Consider the following 19,672-nt stretch of genomic DNA (forward strand, 5'->3'; position numbering starts at 1 on the left):
TGGGCTTCATCAAGACCACCTGTTTGAAAGGTTATGCCTGAGCTTGATGTAATTAATCTGCATTAAAGTTGGAATCTAATTTTTTTTAAAAAGCATTTATAAAGTTGCCATGAAATATACGGAGTCCAAGTGTCCCTTTCAAATTGATGGCATTTTCCAGACCCCAGAGGTACATTCTAAGACATGATGGTGATCAAATCAGCTTTGACTGCTCAACTCTCATGTAAAAATTGCAGAAAATTGATAATACACAGTAACGTGCAATTTGTAATCCTGGCTAATGTTTACCAGATTTTTTTTCTGCTTTACTAAATATTTGATAACACATCTTTCAACTCTTCAAGTAATAAATTATTCTGTCATGCCTGCTTCTTCAAACATTCCAGTAATGCACAGGTTTATTCATTCTGAGGCCACAAGGTAAGTCAAGAAATAAGAATCTGGGCATACTCTTACGGAGCAAGTTTCCTAATCCAAGAGGCAAGAGTCAAGTTTTGACCTGCGAACTAACTGACAGGACCAGAAGTGAAAATGAAGCGTTACATTTCCAATTTTAAAAACTTAAGTAGAAAAGACATGGAAATGAACAAAAAGACAAGGAAAAAAAAGTCAAGAGTGACCAAATTCAAATTTACACCAAAAGTTCCAGCAACATTGACAGATAGGGCAGTGTGTAGAACCACTGATAAAAGAAATACAGGTAATCAAATTTTTAAAACGCTGCAAAATAAAGAGCTACTTGGATCTTGAAGAGATATGGCAACAATTAATAGACGAGACCGGGCAATAACTGAATGTCAAGAGAAAAAGAAAAGCAGACCTCTCAAATTACCTCTTTCTTTGAAAATATTCACTATAATCTAATTTCAGGAGGTTCAAAACTCCACAGGTTGTTGTTGGCTAAATCAATTTAGCTAATGATTCTCCAGTCAACTTTATTTGAATTATCTTTCTCTTGTTTTCAACTGTTCTTCATGTCCATGCCCCAATATTGTAAACATTTCTGCTGCTAAAAATCTGTCACCAGTGAATCCTTTACTTACCAACATCAAAACCTCCCAGCGTCCGACTTCTGTGCACCTCTTGAAGAGTACAAAAGTTTTAATCAGAGAGTTAACAGATCAAAACACCTGAAAAACTTCTGAGCCATTTCCTCTGGTTAGTTTTATTATTTTCTCCCAGGGACATTTCTATCTCAACTACATTCCATTAATCTCAGTTTCAATTGTTTAGCACCCCATGCACAAAGTATAATTTTACCTCAAATATTTACCATTCTGGAAAAAAAAAACATTCAGTCATCTATATTCCAGTTCATGCTTAGGACCTCTGCACAACCAATTTTCTGTATAAACAGTTTTACTAGGGCTTAACATTCCTTGAAACTTAATGGTACATTTATAGTCAAGGAAATCAGTTTATCAAATGGTATCATACCCTATAAAGCAAGTTTCTGCAACCTTCAGTTTCCAAAAATGTGGTTCCAAAAGTAATTGAGACTCATTCTACAGAACTCTGCATGCATATGTCCTGAGCCATATTTTATTATTAGACAGCAATGTACTTTGAGTAACTATTAACACATTTTAAAAGAGGCACACCTTGATATCTGATCACTCAGAAGGTTGAAATTCTGTATTTTATCCCGAGATTGAAATATTAAGTGCTCTCGAGCAGATCAGTAAATTAAAATTGACTTAAAATCCCCTGCATTTATTTCTGATGTAGAAATAGCTAAGGTGATTTTCTAAATAGTTTAATTTTTATCATTAAAATCAAAAAGCAAAATTACACAGATAAACATTCAGGTGCTGGCAGGTTGAGAAATGGGCATTTAATACATAGCAGCCTTTAATTTGCAACACGTTGGTCATCAGTCTCTCTGTTTCATTCATCCTCATTTCCTTTTGTGCACATTGATGTTCTAAGTTAACAAGACTATTTTGGCCAAGTGCTGAGTCTGTACATTGCTTCCCCCAAGTAATCATTCATTGTGCATGTGCGGCAGAAAAATTAATATTTATGGTCATGTACTTAATCCAAACTGGGTGCAAGAGGGATTTGTAAACTAAATCCAATCTTGGAATGCTGGCCCGTCAACTAAAGGTGCTCTACTACTCAAAACAATTCAGAACAGGTCACTGGAAACATGCCTGGCTCAGGCCATACGTTGTCTAAAGAACAGTGCCAAATGAATTAAACAAATGAAATAATTTCTTACTCAATTGATCTACATCCTAATGCCCTGAACATTGTGCACTGTGTGAGTGTAAATCAACATCACAGAGGACGATGATCATTATCCCTCCCCGAGGATTGTGGATAAATGCTGTCAAAATAGGCTCGTGCTTTCTGTTGTAATGTCAAGCTATATTCTATCATTATTAAATGATGAAATGAATGTATTGGACAAGCATTCCACAATATTTGGCACCAGACTCAGTATTGACTTTTTGTATTTCTAGCAAGAAAATCCGCTGCAATAATTCAATCTACTTAAGCATATGAACTCAGTAAATGTAATTAAATTTATACATATAGCACGGGAACAGGCCATTTCAGCCCATGAGTCCATGCTGCCAAATTTACACCCAATTAACCTACACCCCCAGTACATTTCGAATGGTGGGAGGAAACTGGAGCCCCTGGGGAAAATCCATGCAGATACAGGGAGAACGTACAAACTCCTAACAGACAGCGCAGGATTCGAACCCTGGTCCCGATCGCTGGCGCTGTAAAGGCATTGCGCTAACCGCTACACCAACCGTACCACTCTAGTGGCGTGAAGGGTGAATAATAGAAGATTTTATTTACCCACAAATTTGTACACTCAAAGTTGCAAACAGATTTTCAAACATTGCTAAATGATTGTCTATAGGGCACTGCTATATTTTGGGAAAAGCCATTGCCTCATTGCTGCTTAGTCATAAAGAACATTTCCATTGATTTAGATTCATTAATAATGATATAATTCTGAAATAATAAATATGCTCCATTTTAAAGCTAAATGTTTGAATAAACCAAGATTATGAACATTTTTTAGTGATACTGTTAAACAAAGTTGTAAATTAACACAATGTCAAACTACATCTACTTGCGAAATAATGGAGGAAAACAGACTGTTTCCAAATTGCATCTTAAATCCTACTTTACTCATAATTCACATTGCTCAGTAGTGAGAAATTAATCAAAGGTTCATCAGAAACATGACATGTGACAGCAATCATTTAAACAGAGGAGGAAATTCATGAAATGTTCGCCTGAAGATGTGATATAACAAAATCTAATAGCTTTTCATATGAAAATCTTCAGGTGATTAGAATAATCATGTCAGAAGCTTAAAAACACTCTGCATCAGACATGGAAGTAACGCACCAGGATTTGTGCTGTTGGCTATTTTGACACCATGGTGTTCAGAGAACACAATGGAATACTTTACTGATCACATTTATTTCAGTCAAGCTCAAAAGGGATTAACAGGCAATTGAAAAGTTAAAAATGCTCATCAAAGTGAAGGAGTTAAAGAAAAAAAAATCTGCAGACACTGTGATTGTAGCTCACACAAAAATGCTGGAGAAACTCAGCAAGTGTTCTTTATGCGTCATGAACAAAGCATAACGAATGCTGCATGACTTGCTGAGTTACTCCAGCATTTTTATGTAAAAGTGAGGGAATTATCCACTGAGTTTCCACACTCATGCTCACGAAATTGTTAATTGAGCTGCTGTGAGTTGCAGGAGCTGGACGAAGAGCTCACTTGTTCTGGATCTGGTCTCTGTTGTCCTCTTCCTTAATCATGGAGCCCTGCTTGTGTGCACAATGGAAACAGAAAGGGGAGGATTTCAGGGAGCCACGTGCTCTTGAGAAATGGAGATAATAACCATTAAATAACCAAAAGATAGGATGACAATGGACAAAAGGTATTCTAACAACAAAATTTTCTGGAGCACACAGGAACATGGGGTGGAGGGAACATTGAACAGGTAGGAAGACTTCAGGCTAGTCTTCTGAGGGACTTTGACTTCTTTACCTGTAGATTACCTATCTATCTTTCCTCTTAAATGGTGAAAATAGTACTGCAAAGCAAGAAATGAGCCAGATCATGATTGAACTGACTTGGTTCAAACAATCGACCTGATCTCCATTATTCCCACAGCTGTACTAATCTGTAGCACTTCCATGGCTCTTAGGATCCTCTTGCTATTGCTGTCTTAGATGTTCCATGAAGTCCAGAAGAATACAACTGTGGACATGGTCTCAAGCAGCAGCAAGTGGGTCCTTGCCCAGGGACCTTGTTGATGACCTTCTCATAGCTTGTGCTGTTAAAGATCTTTGTCTCTCAGTGACTCTCGTGATCAGAGGCACTTAGAAAAAATGAAAACATAATAAACTTTAAATATTAAAGTTTGTTTAAAATATACAAATTAATTAAAACTTTATTATAAATTAAATTTAAGATAAAATGTGAAAGGGGCTTTCAGCCTGCAATGGGCCGACAAATCAAATCGGTAGCTTACCATATTAAGTTCAGGAACAAAGTGAGAGGTCAAGATAGATCTTCCTTCTGGTAACCTCAGCCTGCTTCCCAATTTGTCCTTCAAGTAGGTTTTCAGTTGGTGGTATGCAAACATTGTACTGTGAGTTATACCATATTTGTACTTCATTTGTTCAAAAGATAATAATTTATTTCCCGAAAAACAAATTTCTTTTCTTTTGATCCCTTTTCTCTCCCATTGTCTAAAGGAAAGGTTATCTATTATGAAAGGGATTAGTTGATTTTGCGTCAATATTAATTTTAGTAGTTGATAATTTGTTTTATTCCTTTCTATGTGAATCTTCTTCCAAATGTTGAGCAGATGGTGCAGTACTGGTGAATTCCTATGTTGCACCAGCTTTTCATCCCACTTATATAGTATATGTTCAGGTACCTTCTCCCCTATTTTATCTAGCTCTAATCTGGTCCAATCTGGTTTTTCCCTTGTTGGATAAAAATCTGATAGGTATCTTAAGTGTGCTGCTCTTTAATAATTCTTAAAGCTTGGTAGCTGTAAGCCCCCTTGTTTGTACCATTCTGTTAATTTATCGAGTGCTATAGCCTGAGAATACAGCAATGGTACATAGAAATGAATAAATGTATTCCATTGGAAAAAATAACATATAATTTAAGAAATAACATCACAGTATTCGAACAACTTTGGGAACCGTACATGGAACACAACAGAGAAGTCCTACCGCGGACCTCCAACCCCTAAAATGACAGAAGGAGAAGAAGACGAAATGAACTGACCCAGTACGTAAAAGTAGATGACACAAATTTCTTGTTTATTTTCATTGTGTGATGACATTGTTTAATGGGTTTAATGTATCATATGTGTTGAGTGGGTAGGGAGGGGGGTGAAGGAGGGAGGGAAGGGAGGGGGAGAAAGGACACTGTGTATATTCAAGAGGGAAATGTTTGTGTGTATTTTGGTCAGTATGGTTCGTAGTGTGAAAAAAAAAAAAAAAAAGATAGATCTTCAGGTTCACCTCGCTTCACTGCATTGACAAAGAATTCTGGACCATGTTGATGCTCATCTCGAAGCCAGTTGACCAGTCACAAGGTAAATGCCCACTTGCCATCAGTGGGACTTCCTCCTATATCATTGCATGCAAGTTGCCATCAGTAGCACAATTTATGGATGTTAAATGCCAGAAGGGGTCTAAGTGTGGGTGGTTTGCCTCAGTACTTTTGATAATGTGGGCTTTAACACAACAGTAAATGTAAAAGCTCAGCTGGTTTTCAATAATTGACACTGAGATTCTGAGAGAAAAAAAGTGGGACTTTAAATGAAGCCTTACTAACACAGTATCATTGTTGAATAGAAATAGAACGGTACAACACAGGAACAGGACATTTAGCACACCTGCCCAATGTCATAAAACCTTGCTGTTTGTTGATGATATGTATCCCTCTATTCCCTGCATATACAGGTCTTTATTAGGAGCCACTTAAATATATCTGTTTCCGCCATTACTACTGGCAGCCCTCATTCTCTGTGTGGAGAAACTTGCCCTGTACATACATGTTCTTTAAACTCTACACAACCCCCCCCAGCCTTGAACACATTTCCCCTGATGTATAACATTTTTGTTTGTGTTGGTGTAGATCAGTGGTTCTCAACCTTTTTCTTTCCACTCACATACAATTTGAAGTATTCTCTATGCTATCGGTGCTCTGTGATTAGTAAGGGATTGCTTAAGGTGGGATGTGAGTGGAAAGAAAAAGTTTGAAAACTACTGTTTTAATTGTACCTCATTGACTCGATATGTGCACGGTTTCATAACTCCAAAGGAAATGGACTAATGACAATTTTTCTCAAGCAAAATATTTCAGTAACAATTGGGTCTAGAGCAGTGATTCTCAACCTTCCCTTCCCACTCACATCCCACCTTAAGCAATCCCTTACTAATCACAGAGCACCAATGGCATAGGGATTACTTGAAGTGGTATGTGAGTGGAATGGAAAAGGTTGAGAACCACTGGCATAGATGCTAATGCACCCAAGACAGCCTTGCACTGAAGCAAGATCTAAATAAACTTGGCATTTTCACAGGAAATCCTTGAAAATGACTTCAGTTAACATCTTCCCCCATTGACGAGAGAAGAAGGTGTTGATACTTGTGAAGAAATATAACATGTCCACTTCTCCAACCTGTGTTTGGTTTCAGTATCCTTTGGGTGTTTAGTGCAAGCTTTCAGGCTTGAGCTTAATTGAATTGTGGCCTTAATTTAAGTAGTGCTAAAAACTATAGATGTTGAGCCCCCTGGCCCTAACTCTAGCCATCAAATTAGGACCAGCTTCGTAGAATACCAGATGATGTCTACCTTGACCATTTGGCAAACTATGAACAACTTTTGAAGACTGTAAACTACATACCTTGGAAGCTTTCCATTCCTGAAAAGAACATCTATGTTAATATCTCAGGTGAGATCTTTCATAGGGCACATGAAAGAAATGAGGCATGAGTAAATCCTGCTTAGGATACAAAATATCAAATGATAAGAAACCCTGATGAAAGAATAAAATTATAGTAAAAGGAAAGAGTTATAAGTTCTCATTCTCATCAAAAGAAGCAAATCAAAGGAAGAAGTGGAGAGATGACAGAATCAACTCACCATGCTCAAAATTTCAATCAAAATTTGATATTAAACTATGGAAATTATTGATCATTTCTGAAATTATACTTACTCGTTGGGATGTAGACATGAAGCTGAAAGACTCAGTGTTAAGGCAGGCATCCATTTTTCAGGCTTTAGGCATGTTAGACTTATTAATTTAATGATGAAAAGTTGACCAAAAAAAGCAAACAAGGACCTGAGACAGTTTAAAGCATGAAGGAAGAACTCTATGCTGGTATCAGTGGAAGCATCAAACTCCCATCAGAAATTATGACAGCATGAATATTTAAGCTTCTGACCAGCTTATCCTAGTTACTTGATGAATTTTCATTGAAAGGAGGGATAAAGAGATAGGTTTACATAACTGACCAGATACAAAATGCTCTAAAAAGAGAAATAAAAAGCAGAAAATGTTGGAAATACTCATCAGGCCAGGCAGTGTCTGTGGAAAGAGAAATTGACTTAACTTTTCAAGTTCATAACCTTGCATCAGAATTAAACATGATTAAAACTGTAGCGAAAGGGTCGGTGGTGTGGGGGGGGGGAGGGGGGGGATGGGCGAAGATATCAGTCAAAGGGTAGAGGCCTTGAGAAACTGAATGGCATAAATGATTAATGTGCCAGCATTAGGTGTGTGTTGAAGATTTATCACAACAGTTGGGAGATATAATCAGGAGATGGAGGACAAAAGAGAGAAAAATATACAAACTGCAATACAAAACACTTACACATCAGAGCTTCTGCGACGCTTTCCTTCTTGCTCCCCTTTCCCCTCCACATGAGAGGACACAGCTCCTGACTATGACTCTTCCATTGGCTGCACCTCTTTTTTTGATGCTCTCTCTTGGGAAGGTTAGAGTTCCCCTAGTCCTTGCCTTCCTCTCCATCAACTTTCATATTCAACAGATCATCTTAGTTGCTTCTGCCACACTAGACACACCTTCCTTTCCCCTCCCTTCTCTGCATTGCCAAGGGACATTTGTCCTCCACACCTCTCAGACTTCTCCCTCTACGCACACCAGATTCCCTTCCCAAAGCACCTTCCCATAAAAGAACAGGAACTTTATCTCTTTCCTTGCAACCATCCAAGGGTCCAAATACTGTTTCCAGGCAATACAGCAATCCACTTCTCCTCCTTCCAACTACATTTAAAATTCATGATATTGTGACAGAATATAGATACATTTTTGGGAGATAAATTTCGGCAGGGTTTTTAGTGTAGGTCACATACAAACACTTCAAAACAGATCTTATTTAAAATACTGGAGCTCTGCTCATGTTAGACATCTCGGGGCCAACAGTCTTTGCAGAAGGTTTGGAGAATGCCCAAGAGACTTCACTAATGGATTGTCATTTACAAAAAGGCAACAGATGAAAGAACTTGTCAAAGCCACATTCTTGTGGTTTTGCAAGCAGTGCCTGGGCCACATTACCCTCCTAAAACTGCAAGTTCCACTCCAGACAGAATGTGGCTCCGACAAGTTCTTTCATCTGTTGCCTTTTTGTAAACAACAATCTATTAGTGAAGTCTCTTGGGCATTCTCCAAACCTTCTGCAAAGACTGATGGCCCCAACATGTCTAGCATGAGCAGTATTTTAAATAAGATCGGATTTAAAAGGTTTGTATGTTACCTACATTAAAAACCCTGCCCTATTTTATCTCTCACAAGTATATCTATGTTCTGTCACAATATAGCTTGATCAACATTAGAGAACTCAAACACGAGTTTCATCTCTGTTTTACAGAATACCTCATTAGTCTAGCAAGGATGGTCCAGAGTATCCAGATACCTGTCACTTTAATTCTCCATCCCAATTCCTCCCCAACTTCTCTCAACTTGGCTCCCTCTGGACACTCAGTGTAAGCTCAAGAAACAACCGCATCTCCTCAATAGGCATGTTTCTGTCCCAGTAATCAATATTGCATTCAATAACTTCAGGTATAGCCTTCCCTGTAGTATCAGAACTGACTATATCTGGTGAAAGTTCATCAATATAATGTTAAGGTTTTTTTTTCCACTCTCCATAAATGCAGAGTACTTCCAGCATTCTCTTTTATTTCAGATTCCATCAACTATACTTCTATTTCAGCATATTATTTCTCTTTTATTCTCAGCACATTTGTTTCTTTCAGTCTCTCTTGCTCAACACCTATTACTGAGCAACCCCTTTGTTTTCCCTCTCTGTAACAGAACATGTTTGATTTCTAACTTTGATACACAGCCAACATCATAAAGGACCCCCATCACCCTGGCCACAACCTCTTCCCGCTGCTACCTTCAGGCAGAAGGTATAGATGTCTGAAGTCAGGCACCAGAACAGTTTTTAATTGAACAACTCTCAGGCTCTTGAATTTCTCTGTATTACTCTAATCCTCACCAAAAGATATGTCAGCTCTATTGAAACATTTCTTTTTTTAAAAAAAAAACTAACTGGAACTGTGAATATTTATTTATCAATCATTTTATATTTATTACCTCTTTTTCTATCTGTGCTATTTCAGTAACTATTCTATGATCTATGGTGTGGTTGCAGCAAGAGAATTTCAGTTACATCTGTGCATTGACAAAAAAAATCTCTTAAACTTATGCTTTCTTAGTTCTGACAAAACGACATCAACTGAAAATATTAACTCTGTTTCTCTCCAAGTGCTGCCTGAACCACTGAGCATTTCTAGCAATTTCCATTTTATTTCAGATTTCCAGCAACTGCAGTTTTTTGTTTTCATGAAAAAGATTTTTTTTGGAGGCAGTGGGGGAAAATATCTTGGGACATGTGTAATTCATAATCATCTTCTAAAGTAAATGAGGTGTCTGACAAATTAAAATGTTTTTCACAGATAGAAAATATTTATTCTCTTCCCAATAATGGCATGGTTGAGAATGATGCTTCTCATGTAAGCTCTTTGTGTGTGTGTGTGTGTGTGTGTGTGTGTGTGTGTGTATGTGTGTGTGTGTGTGTGTGTGCGTGTGTGTGCATGTGTGTGTGTGCGTGTGTGTGCATGTGTGTGTGAGTGTGTGCGTTTGTGTGTGTGCGTGTGTGTGTGCGTGTGTGTGTGGGTGTGTGTGTGTGAGGGTGGTGGGGATGTGTGTGTGTGGGGGGGTGTGTGCGGGGGTGTGTGTGTGGGTGGTGGGGATGTGTGTGGGTGGTGGGGATGTGTGTGGGTGGTGGGGATGTGTGTGTGTGTGGGGGGGGTGTGTGTGGGTGGTCGGGATGTGTGTGTGTGTGGGGTGTGTGTGTCTGTGTGTGTGTGTGTGTGTGTGTGTGTGTGTGGTGTATGTGAGTGGTGTGGATGTGCGTGTGTGTGGTGTGTGTGTGTGTGGGGGTGTGTGTGTGGGTGGTGGGGATGTGTGTGTGTGGGGTGTGTGTGTGTGGTGTATGTGGGTGGTGTGGATGTGTGTGTGTGGTGTATGTGGATGGTGTGTGTGTGTGTGCGTGTGTGGGGGGGGTGTATGTGTGGGTGGTGGGGATGTGTGTGTGTGTGGGGTGTGTGTGTGTGTGGGTGGTGTGGATGTGTGTGTGTGTGTGTGGTGTATGTGGATGGTGTGTGTGTGGTGTATGTGGATGGTGTGTGTGTGTGTGTGTGTGTGTGTGTGTGTCTGTCTGTCTGTCTTACATCCAGACTGCACGTCTGTTAAAAGACAAACTCTTTCATAGAACACAGAAATACAGTCCAATATATTTCTTGAGGCTTTTAATCTGAGAAACATTTCACTTTATTTATTAGGTGGGGGTTAATTCCAGGCACAAGTTTTTGGGACCAGAGGATTGGTATTGGTTTGTAAATGGCTCACGTTCTTAATCTTTACATCACTTACCATTTTCATCCAGTGAAAAGTCATCCTGGGCATATCGAAACTTCTCTGGGCCACAAGCAATGAACACATCATCATCACCAAAAAAGTCCTGCAGACATGACACCTGCAAAAAAGCAAACAGCAGTCTTTTAGTGCATTATCACAGAAGAGCAAGGAGAGGAAATATTGTTCATCCCTTTAAGCTCAGTCCTTCCATCAAACTTATTCAATGTGCTCAAAACTGAATCATCCCTTAAATGAACATGCTTAAAGAAAGCTGCAGACCAAATCTCTATTCATTCTCTCATCTCCATTACAGACAAAGACTTGACTTTCTCCTGTGCTTGAATATGTAGCAGAGTTTCGGAAAGCTCTAGGTGGCAAATGAGTATTGTGGTCTTTGATTGGGTAGTAAATGGAATATAATCTGAATTCAATCTGCTTCCAGTTAGCTGTCAATCAAATATTTCAATGTTCAGTAAAACCCTCGGTATCTGGCATCCACGGGGATTGGTAGAAGGCAAATAAGTGAATTTTCCGGTTGCTTGAGATTGTGTTTTGTGTGGTTTGGCGAGCTAACTGATAGGGAACACCAATTTTAAACTTTTGTATCTTTTACCCATTTATTCTCTGCAATGTGCTTCCTGGTTGCTGGAATTCCAGATAACAGGAATTTTACTGCCCTCATTCCATTCAATGGAAAATAATGCATAGTTCAGACACCCAAGGAAAGCCTACATCTTTCCCTCTGCTGGTCACAGCTTTTCACTCCCTTTGGAGATCACCAATCTCACCCCCACCCCAATCTCTGATGTCTGCATTATGTCACAAACTGGCCAAAAATCATCCATTACCTTCCAACTCTGATTCCCAATCATAAGCCCTTCCACAGTGGCTTCTCTACTCCCAAACCTCCTCAAATCCTGATCTCTGAGCCCTTCTCTTCTGAATCCCAAAAATCTTCTCCAGAATTCCTGACTGTGCCTGTGCCCTTCTGCTCCTTCCTAATTTGGAACAGAATGGTGCAAGGGGGATCTTCAGGAGCTCTGATTAAGGTGCGAGTTGATTAAACAATTCACTCTCCCCCCACCTCGCTTAAGAGGACATTTTTTTCAAATTTAGGGGCAATCACTTAAGACTGAGGTGCATGGGAACATTGTTTTGCAATGGCTAGTGAATCTCTGGAATTCTGTACATCAGACAATCGCGGAAGCGGGATCAAAACAGATATTTAAAGATTTTTTTGGAACATCAGGGAAATAGCACAGTAAAGGAGACAAGGCCAATGGCAGATCACATTGAATGGTGGAGCAATTGGCTTACTCCTTTTTTATGTTGCTATCTCATTTTAGTCTCAAGAAAGAGTCCCAACTTGAAACGCTGATGGTTCATTTCTTTCCATGGATGCTGCCTGCCCCATCGTGTCTTTCTAGCTTCTGCTCCTGTCTCTTTCTGTTCTTATCAAGATTGGATGCAAGAGTTTGGATAATTATTTTTCAACAATATGCAGCTTGTATTCTGGTACCAAATACAAACATAAAACTAATTTCCTGATTGGACACCATTATTTCATTGACTAATACTGAAAGAATATAAAAAAATTATATTCAAGACAAAACAAGAATGAACTATGGGTTTTACAATACACACTGCAAAAAAGCTTCAAAGATCTTCAACATATATAAATTAAAATTGTCCATGACAAAATACCCTAAGCAAACATTGACATTAAATTTATGCAAATAAGATTACTCTAGCACGAAGATGGAGCCAAATTAATGCAATTAAATTATGCAATACAGCACTAGATCAGTGAAAACCTTTAACAGGGATTTAATTTGCATTTTGAATTATCCAACAAATGATATAACTTCGAGGGCATGAACTGGTGACTTCATTCCCTACAAAAACCTCAGAATGTGCAATTGGAAACACAAAGGAACAAGCCATTATTGTAGAAATGGGGGGGTGTGGGTGTGTGCTGCAGATAAATGACACCACACAAGGCGGTGCCCCAGAGCAGGTAGTGGAGTGCTTGTGGATAAAGATGCTAATAAGCCTGTAGACAAAGGCAGAAATAGAATGGTTAAGCAAGGTAAAAATAACACTCTGAGCTGCGCAAGCAATACAATTAATTTCCAACTGCAAATCAGTCATAGGTTAGAAAGCCAATCTTAGTGAAAGCATAAGGGAGACCAATGACACATAGTTAAAAACCTGAATGTCATTTTTGGGATTTTGGATTACATATGCATGACCTGCAGATAATTCAGACAAAAACAGGTTTTCACTGCAATTAGGTCTCATTCAGTACTACTTAAAGTAGTCCTATTTTAAATTTAAATTTGACATACAGCATGGTAACTGGTCGTTTCAGCCCATGTGCCAGAGCCCTAATTAACCTACAACCCCAGAATGTTTTAAAGAGAAGCAGGAAACCGGAGAACCCAGAGGAAACCCACGCAGACTCGGGGAGAACGTACAAGGTCCTTACTGACAGCGCTGGATTCGAACCTAGGTTTGCTGGCACTCTAACAGCATTGGACTAACCATTACCAGTCACATAGACCAAGTCAGTAATATGCGGTGAATGTTCCACAAACTTCCCACTGCTGCATCTGAAAAACTGCTGTTCAATGCTTAGGCCCTGTATTTTGGGTTATGGTGCTGGTCAAATAGACTCCACCAAAATCTGTTACAAACTCTGATGCAAAAAATCACAGGGAACTAGCTTACAATCAAGCCAGGTCCAAATAATATGGTTCTGCTTGTAATTCTGTGTATCCCAGTACACTGTCCAGGTAATTGCAGTGCATCCATCTTATGGTGGTTTCAGCAATTGTTCAGTGTGTATGATCAAGAAAAGACACCTTTCAAATCTGTGCCACTGGGGAATGATCCAGCCATCCAATTGTTTTACAAAACACTAATGTAAATCAGTTATGACGTTGAAAAGAACAGAACCTACTTTTCTGAACACAATTTGCAATTTTGTGTATTGTCAAATTGCAGGTAGTCTTTCCAATGTATTAACAATCAATGCTCTCTCATCCATGATGATATTTAAAGATTAATTTGAAAATAAATACCTGTAATTTGCACTCAACAATGCAGAACATGAACATTAGAAATAGGAGCAGGAGGAGGTCACCTGCCCTGTTGTGCCTGCTTCGGCATTCAATAAGATCGAGGCTGATCCGGCTGTGAACTCAGCTCCACCTACCTGCTTTTCCCCCTGTAGAGCACATCGAAAGAATCAAAGGCTTGTTGATCCAAACCAAGGCTTTTATTAATTAGAAGACTGGAGTGTATCACATGTAAGTCGACCAGTCCAGAATGACCTGGTCTGGCTAGGAGCAACCCTTTAAGACTTATCAGTAGGCGTGGCTATGCTATCAGCCAATCACAATAATCCTACACTACAATCTATATATATACACTATGGTGATAGAATCTGTACTATCACATTCACCCCTTCTTTGAGAACTGACGCCGGGGTGGATGGAGGGCTGAAAAAAAAGAAAAAAAGGGCCCGGTGGAGGTTAGGGGCTGTACCGGTCAGGGGGCCTGACCATCTGGCGTGACCGCAGTGGTGCCGGGATTGGGGCCGCTGGAGTCATGTCGCCAGCAGGCTCGTCAGGTGCGGCCACTGCTTCGCTCAATTCCTCAATGGTGTTGTCGACTGTCTGGCCTGAGCTGGTGAGGTGGTGCTGGTCCCTCTGTTCAAGCACGTGACCTGGAGGAGAAGGATTTTGGGGAGGTTGGGTTGGAAGCACTGCTGGGCCTGATCTGGCTTGGGCTAGGTCCCTTACCGAAACTGTGTCCTCCTGCCCGTCCGGGTACTCAATGTAGGCATAATGCGGGTTCGCATGGAGCAGAATCACTCGGTCAACCAAGGGGTCGTTCTTTGAGTACCAGACGTGGCGTCGCAGGAGGACCGGCCCAGGTACTGTGAGCCACGTTGGTATGGTTGTTCCTGATTTGGATTTCCTCGGGAAAGAGAACATCCTTTCATGGGGAGTGGCATTGGTCGCGGTGCACAGGAGGGAGCGGATAGAGTGTAGGGCACTAGTGAGCACGTCCTGCCAGCGAGAGGAGGGGAGACCTTTGGACCGGAGGGCAAGCGTAACTGCTTTCCAGACAGTGGCATTCTCTCTTTCGCGTAGGTTATAGCTGGTGGTTCTGCTTGAACCAATACTACGCTCCAGAAGGTTCTGCCGCAGCTCTGCGTTCATAAACAAGAACCCCCCCGTCACTGGATGTAACTGGGGTACCCGAAGATGGCGAAGATGCTGTACAGGGCCTCTATGACTGAGGAGGCTGTCATGTCCGAGCAGGGCACAGTGAACAGGGAGCGGGAGTACCCGTTGATGGCCATAAGGATGTAGGTATTAGGGTTGGTCGATGGTAGGGGCCCCTTGAAGTCCACGCTGAGACGCTCAAAGGGGCGGGTGGCTTTGATGACGTGGGTGTTCTCCGGATGGAAGAAGTGGGGCTTGCACTCAGCGCACATTGGGCAGGCGCGGGTCATGGAGCAAATCTCCTCGACCGTGTAGGGCAGGTTGCGAGCTTTGACAAAGTGCGCAAACCTAGTGACCCCTGGATGACAGAGCTCCTTGTGGAGTCTCTGCAGCCTGTCCAATTGTATGTTGGTGCAAGTCCCCCTGGAGAGCGCATCTGGCGGGTCGATGAGTTTACCAGGCTGATACAGTATGTCATAATTAAAGGTGGAGAGTTTGATTCTCTACCTGGCGATTTTGTCGTTCTTAATCTTACCTCGCTGGGTATTGCTAAACATGAAGGAGACCGCGGGTTGGTCGGTCAGCAGTGTAAAGCGCCTCCCAGTAAGGTAGTATCTCCAATGACGTACTGCTTCGACTATGGCCTGGGCCTCCTTCTTGAAAGAGGAGTGTCGGCTCTCAGGACCCCGGAGGGTTCTGGAGAAGAAGGCTACCGGCCTGGTTCAAAGTGACTGCCAGTGCAAAGTCGGACGCATCGCTCTCGATTTGGAATGGGATGGACTCATCGATGGCGTGCAGCGTTGCAGTGGTGATGTCCGATTTGATGCGGTCGAAGACTGCTCTGGCTTTGGTTGAGGAGGAACCAGGGGAAGGAGGTGGTCTTGATGAGTGGGCATGCCTTGTCGGCATAGTGTGGAACCCATTGGGCATAGTAGGAAAAGAAGCCCAGGCAGCACCTAAGTGCATTCGAGGTGTGGGGGGCAAGTCCACGAGGGGACGCATGCGGTCAGGGTTTGGCATTACCACCCTGTTCTCCACCAAGCAACCTAGAATTCCGAGCCAAATGGTCCGGAAGACACACTTATCAAAATTGTAGGTCAAGTTCAGCCGAATTGCAGTGTGAAAAAATTTCTCGAGGTTGGCATCATGATCCTCTGTATCACGGCCGCAGATGGTGACATTGTCCAGATACGGGAAAGTAGCTGTTAGCTACGTTCTGGTCCATCATCTGGTCCATTTCCCACTGGAAGACTGCGACTCCATTCGTGACCCCAAAGGGTACTCTGAGGAATTGATACAGCCGCCCATTCACTTCGAAGGCCATGAAAGGTCTGGTGATTGACTGAACGTGTCAATGGTGGAGAACACGCGGTATTGGGCGTTCTGATTCACCACATCCGTGATCAGTGGGAGGGGGTACACATCCAGAAGCATGAAGTGGTTGATTGCCTGCCTGTAGTCAACTATCATCCGTGGCTTCTCCCCGTTTTTAACAACCACCACCTGGGCCTTCCAGGGACACAAGCTAGGTTCAATAATGCCCTCGTCCAGCAGTCTGCACACCTTGCTTGTGATGAATTTCCTGTCTTCATAACTATACTGCCGGCTTTTGGTGGCCACAGGCTTCCAGCCAGGGGTGAGGTTTGCGAAGAGCGCTGGCGGAGCAACTCGAAGGGTGGAGAGGATACAGGTGAGGCCCCAGGGTGCGGGTGCAGGTGGCTCAGGTTGCCGCTGGCAGGAGGCTTCTGGGGTGGAATGGTCACAGACAGAAAGTGGAGTGTGAGGCCCCCCAAAGTGCAAGGAAACGGTTCGGAAATGGCACTGAAAATCCAGTCCCAGCAATACAGGGGCGCACAGTTGGGGAAGGATAAATAATTTGAAGTCTGCGAACGTGAAGCCCTGGACTTTCAGGGTCACCACACAATACCCCTTTACCCCGGTTGAGTGCAATCTGTTTGCCAATGATATCCTCTTGGCAGTGGGGAGGATAGTCAGTCCGCAACGGTGGGCCAGGTCTGGGCAGATAAAACTGTCAGTTGACCCCGAGTCAAATAAGCAATTGGTATGGTGTCCATGCACTTTAATCAGTTCCATTGCTTTTGTGAGGGGGATGGGGGCAGTCCTGGTCTAGGGTTACTGGTGCAGTGACTTGTAATGGGAACAGTGGAGTCCTACGTGATGATGTCATGTAACGTGTGCATGGTGATGTCACAGAAACAGCCGGGCCGGAGCAGTCAGCGTTGAGGAGTTAGTGCTGCTGCCTGCAGCCTGCTGGGGGTGTTGGCCAGCCAACAGTAAGTGCTGGGGGTCGCTGTTTGCTGTCGGCGGTGGGACGGTCAGTTGGGTGGTCGCGGCGGTGGGTACTGGGTCGGTAGCGTCGGTCGTGGTGGCATGTCCCTGGTCGGCAGCGTCAGTAGCGGCGGTGGGTACCGGGTCGGTAGCATCGGTCGCCACAGCGGGTACCTGATTGGCTGCCTCGGTGGTGGTGGTGTGTCCTTGGTTGGCAGCAGTGGTGATTGCGGTGGAGGGCTCAGCGGTGATGGCGGCAGCGGGCTCAGCGGTGGCGGGTCCCTGGTCGGCAGCAGCAGCGGCCGTTGAAGTCAGGCTGGGGGCTGGTCAGACATTGCTTCATGAGGAAGGGTGAAGCAGGCCAATGTCATTGCGGCATGGGTGGGTTGTACCTTCCGCGCTCGGCATCTGCCCCGTGACGTCAGGCGCTGCCACTCAGTGGAGTCCTCACTCTCATTGGTCGAGAGCTCTGAAGAAAAAAATGTTTGAATGGGAGGGTGGCGGTTGGGCTTCACACGAGGCACTGTGTTTGACGGTGGCCATTTTGGAGCAACAGACTACAGCAAAGTGGCCTTTTTTTAAGGCACTTCTGGCACCTGGCTTCTCTCACTGGGCACTGGGACCTGCTGTGCTTGTCCCTCCCACAGAAACAACACTTTGGGGTCGCATCGGGCAGCGTAGTGGCAGCTGACAGGCCGTCGGTGTGCCGGGTGATAGTAGGATTGAGGGAGGACATCCTACTTACATCAGAGTGTGGGGTCCAGCCGTGAGAGTACACGTCCATACTTAAGACCACATCCTCCATTGTCTCTGCGATCTGGATCATGTCCTCTAGGTTTTCTCCCCTGTGCTCTAGCAGGCACTGCCTCACCTCATTCGATCAGACCCCGGCCATGTAGGCATCCCGAATGAGATCGTCTGTGGTCTCCGCAGCAGTTCTGTCTGTGCAGGCACAGTCCCTGCCCATTGTCCTTAGTGCTTGAATAAGCTCTACAGGACTCATTGGGCTGTTGCCTCCTTGTCGCTAGTTTGTACCGAGCGTAGACCCTGTTCACCGGTCGCTCGTGGAGCCCTTTCAGCACCTTCATGGCTGCGGCGTAAGTGGTCGCGTCCTGGATGCTCTGGTAGATTCTCGGGGACACCATGGTCATCAGTATTAGTAGTCGATGGCTGTCCTCTATCATGGCAGGTTCAGAGAGTTGTAAGTATGTTTCGAAGCACCTCACCCAATGCTTAAAGTCATTCGAGGCTGTAACTGACTGTGGGTCGATGTTGAGGCATTCCAGCCATAGCATATGCTCCATCCCTTTAAAACTTTCTAGTTAATAAAATTGTAGAGTGCGTCGAAAGAATCAAAGGCTTGTTGATCCAAACCAAGGCTTTTATTAACTAGAAGACTGGAGCGTATCACATGTAGGTCGACCAGTCCAGAATGACCTGGTCTGGCTAGGAGCAACCCTTTAAGACCTGGCAGTAGGTGTAGCTACGCTCTCAACCAATCACAGTCATCCTACACTACAATCTATACATATACATATTGGTGATAGAATCTGTACTATGACACCCCCATAACCCTACTAAGCAAAAATGTGATCTAAATGTGATTTAACCAACTTCTTTAAAATGGTGGCACTGCCAGAGCTGCTGCAGTGTCAGCACTGTGGTTGGTGCAGACCTGGGAGAACAATGAGTGAAGATAGTGCTGCTCTGCAGGGTCCTACTGCCTGGTTTTTAACACCAACGGCTCTGTACAGGCTTTAAAAAGCCTGTTAAAGGAGCCAGTGATGTTTTTTTTGTGCCCAAGATGGTGGAGGCTGTGCTGGGCCAAAAGGGTGCAGACTCCAGGGGTGTAGCAGATCAGTGCAGTGAACCAGAATCAGGGAGAACACCACCCACCCCCCCCATCCGCAGCATAGGAGAAAACTCTATAGGATGGTGACCATGGCAGCGGACCAGTGAGGGGTGCAGTGGCTGAAGGAGCCACACAGGCTGCAGGCGGTTGGCAACTTGCAGTGGAAGGCCTCAGACACACTGCGGGCTGCTGGAGACTGGCTCATGGGAACCAGGTGACAGAACCGGATATCAAGAGGGCGCTGAGAGCAAGAAGGGTTCCCAAAGGGTTTCATGCACTGAAGGCTTCCTGATCATATAGGAGGTTTGGATCTGGAGCTCAGGTTCCAATGGTT

General features: G+C 43.2%; 1 protein-coding gene across 3 annotated transcripts in view; it reads right to left on the minus strand.

Annotated features, from left to right (window-relative positions):
• Nucleotides 1-19,672, minus strand: part of LOC138740345 (neuronal migration protein doublecortin-like) — a 248,166-nt gene that overhangs the window by 26,868 nt on the left and 201,626 nt on the right. For 2 of the 3 annotated variants that reach the window (XM_069892866.1, XM_069892868.1), the window contains exons 6-7: nt 10,978-11,080; nt 1,044-1,082 (exon numbers count right to left, since the gene is read on the minus strand). In XM_069892866.1, the coding sequence (XP_069748967.1) occupies nt 1,044-1,082; nt 10,978-11,080 (142 nt within the window). The remainder of the gene's footprint in view (nt 1-1,043; nt 1,083-10,977; nt 11,081-19,672) is intronic. The other variant, XM_069892867.1, reaches the window with a different exon arrangement.

This window comes from Narcine bancroftii, chromosome 8 (assembly GCF_036971445.1).
Source record: "Narcine bancroftii isolate sNarBan1 chromosome 8, sNarBan1.hap1, whole genome shotgun sequence".
NCBI classification, from domain to species: domain Eukaryota; kingdom Metazoa; phylum Chordata; class Chondrichthyes; order Torpediniformes; family Narcinidae; genus Narcine; species Narcine bancroftii.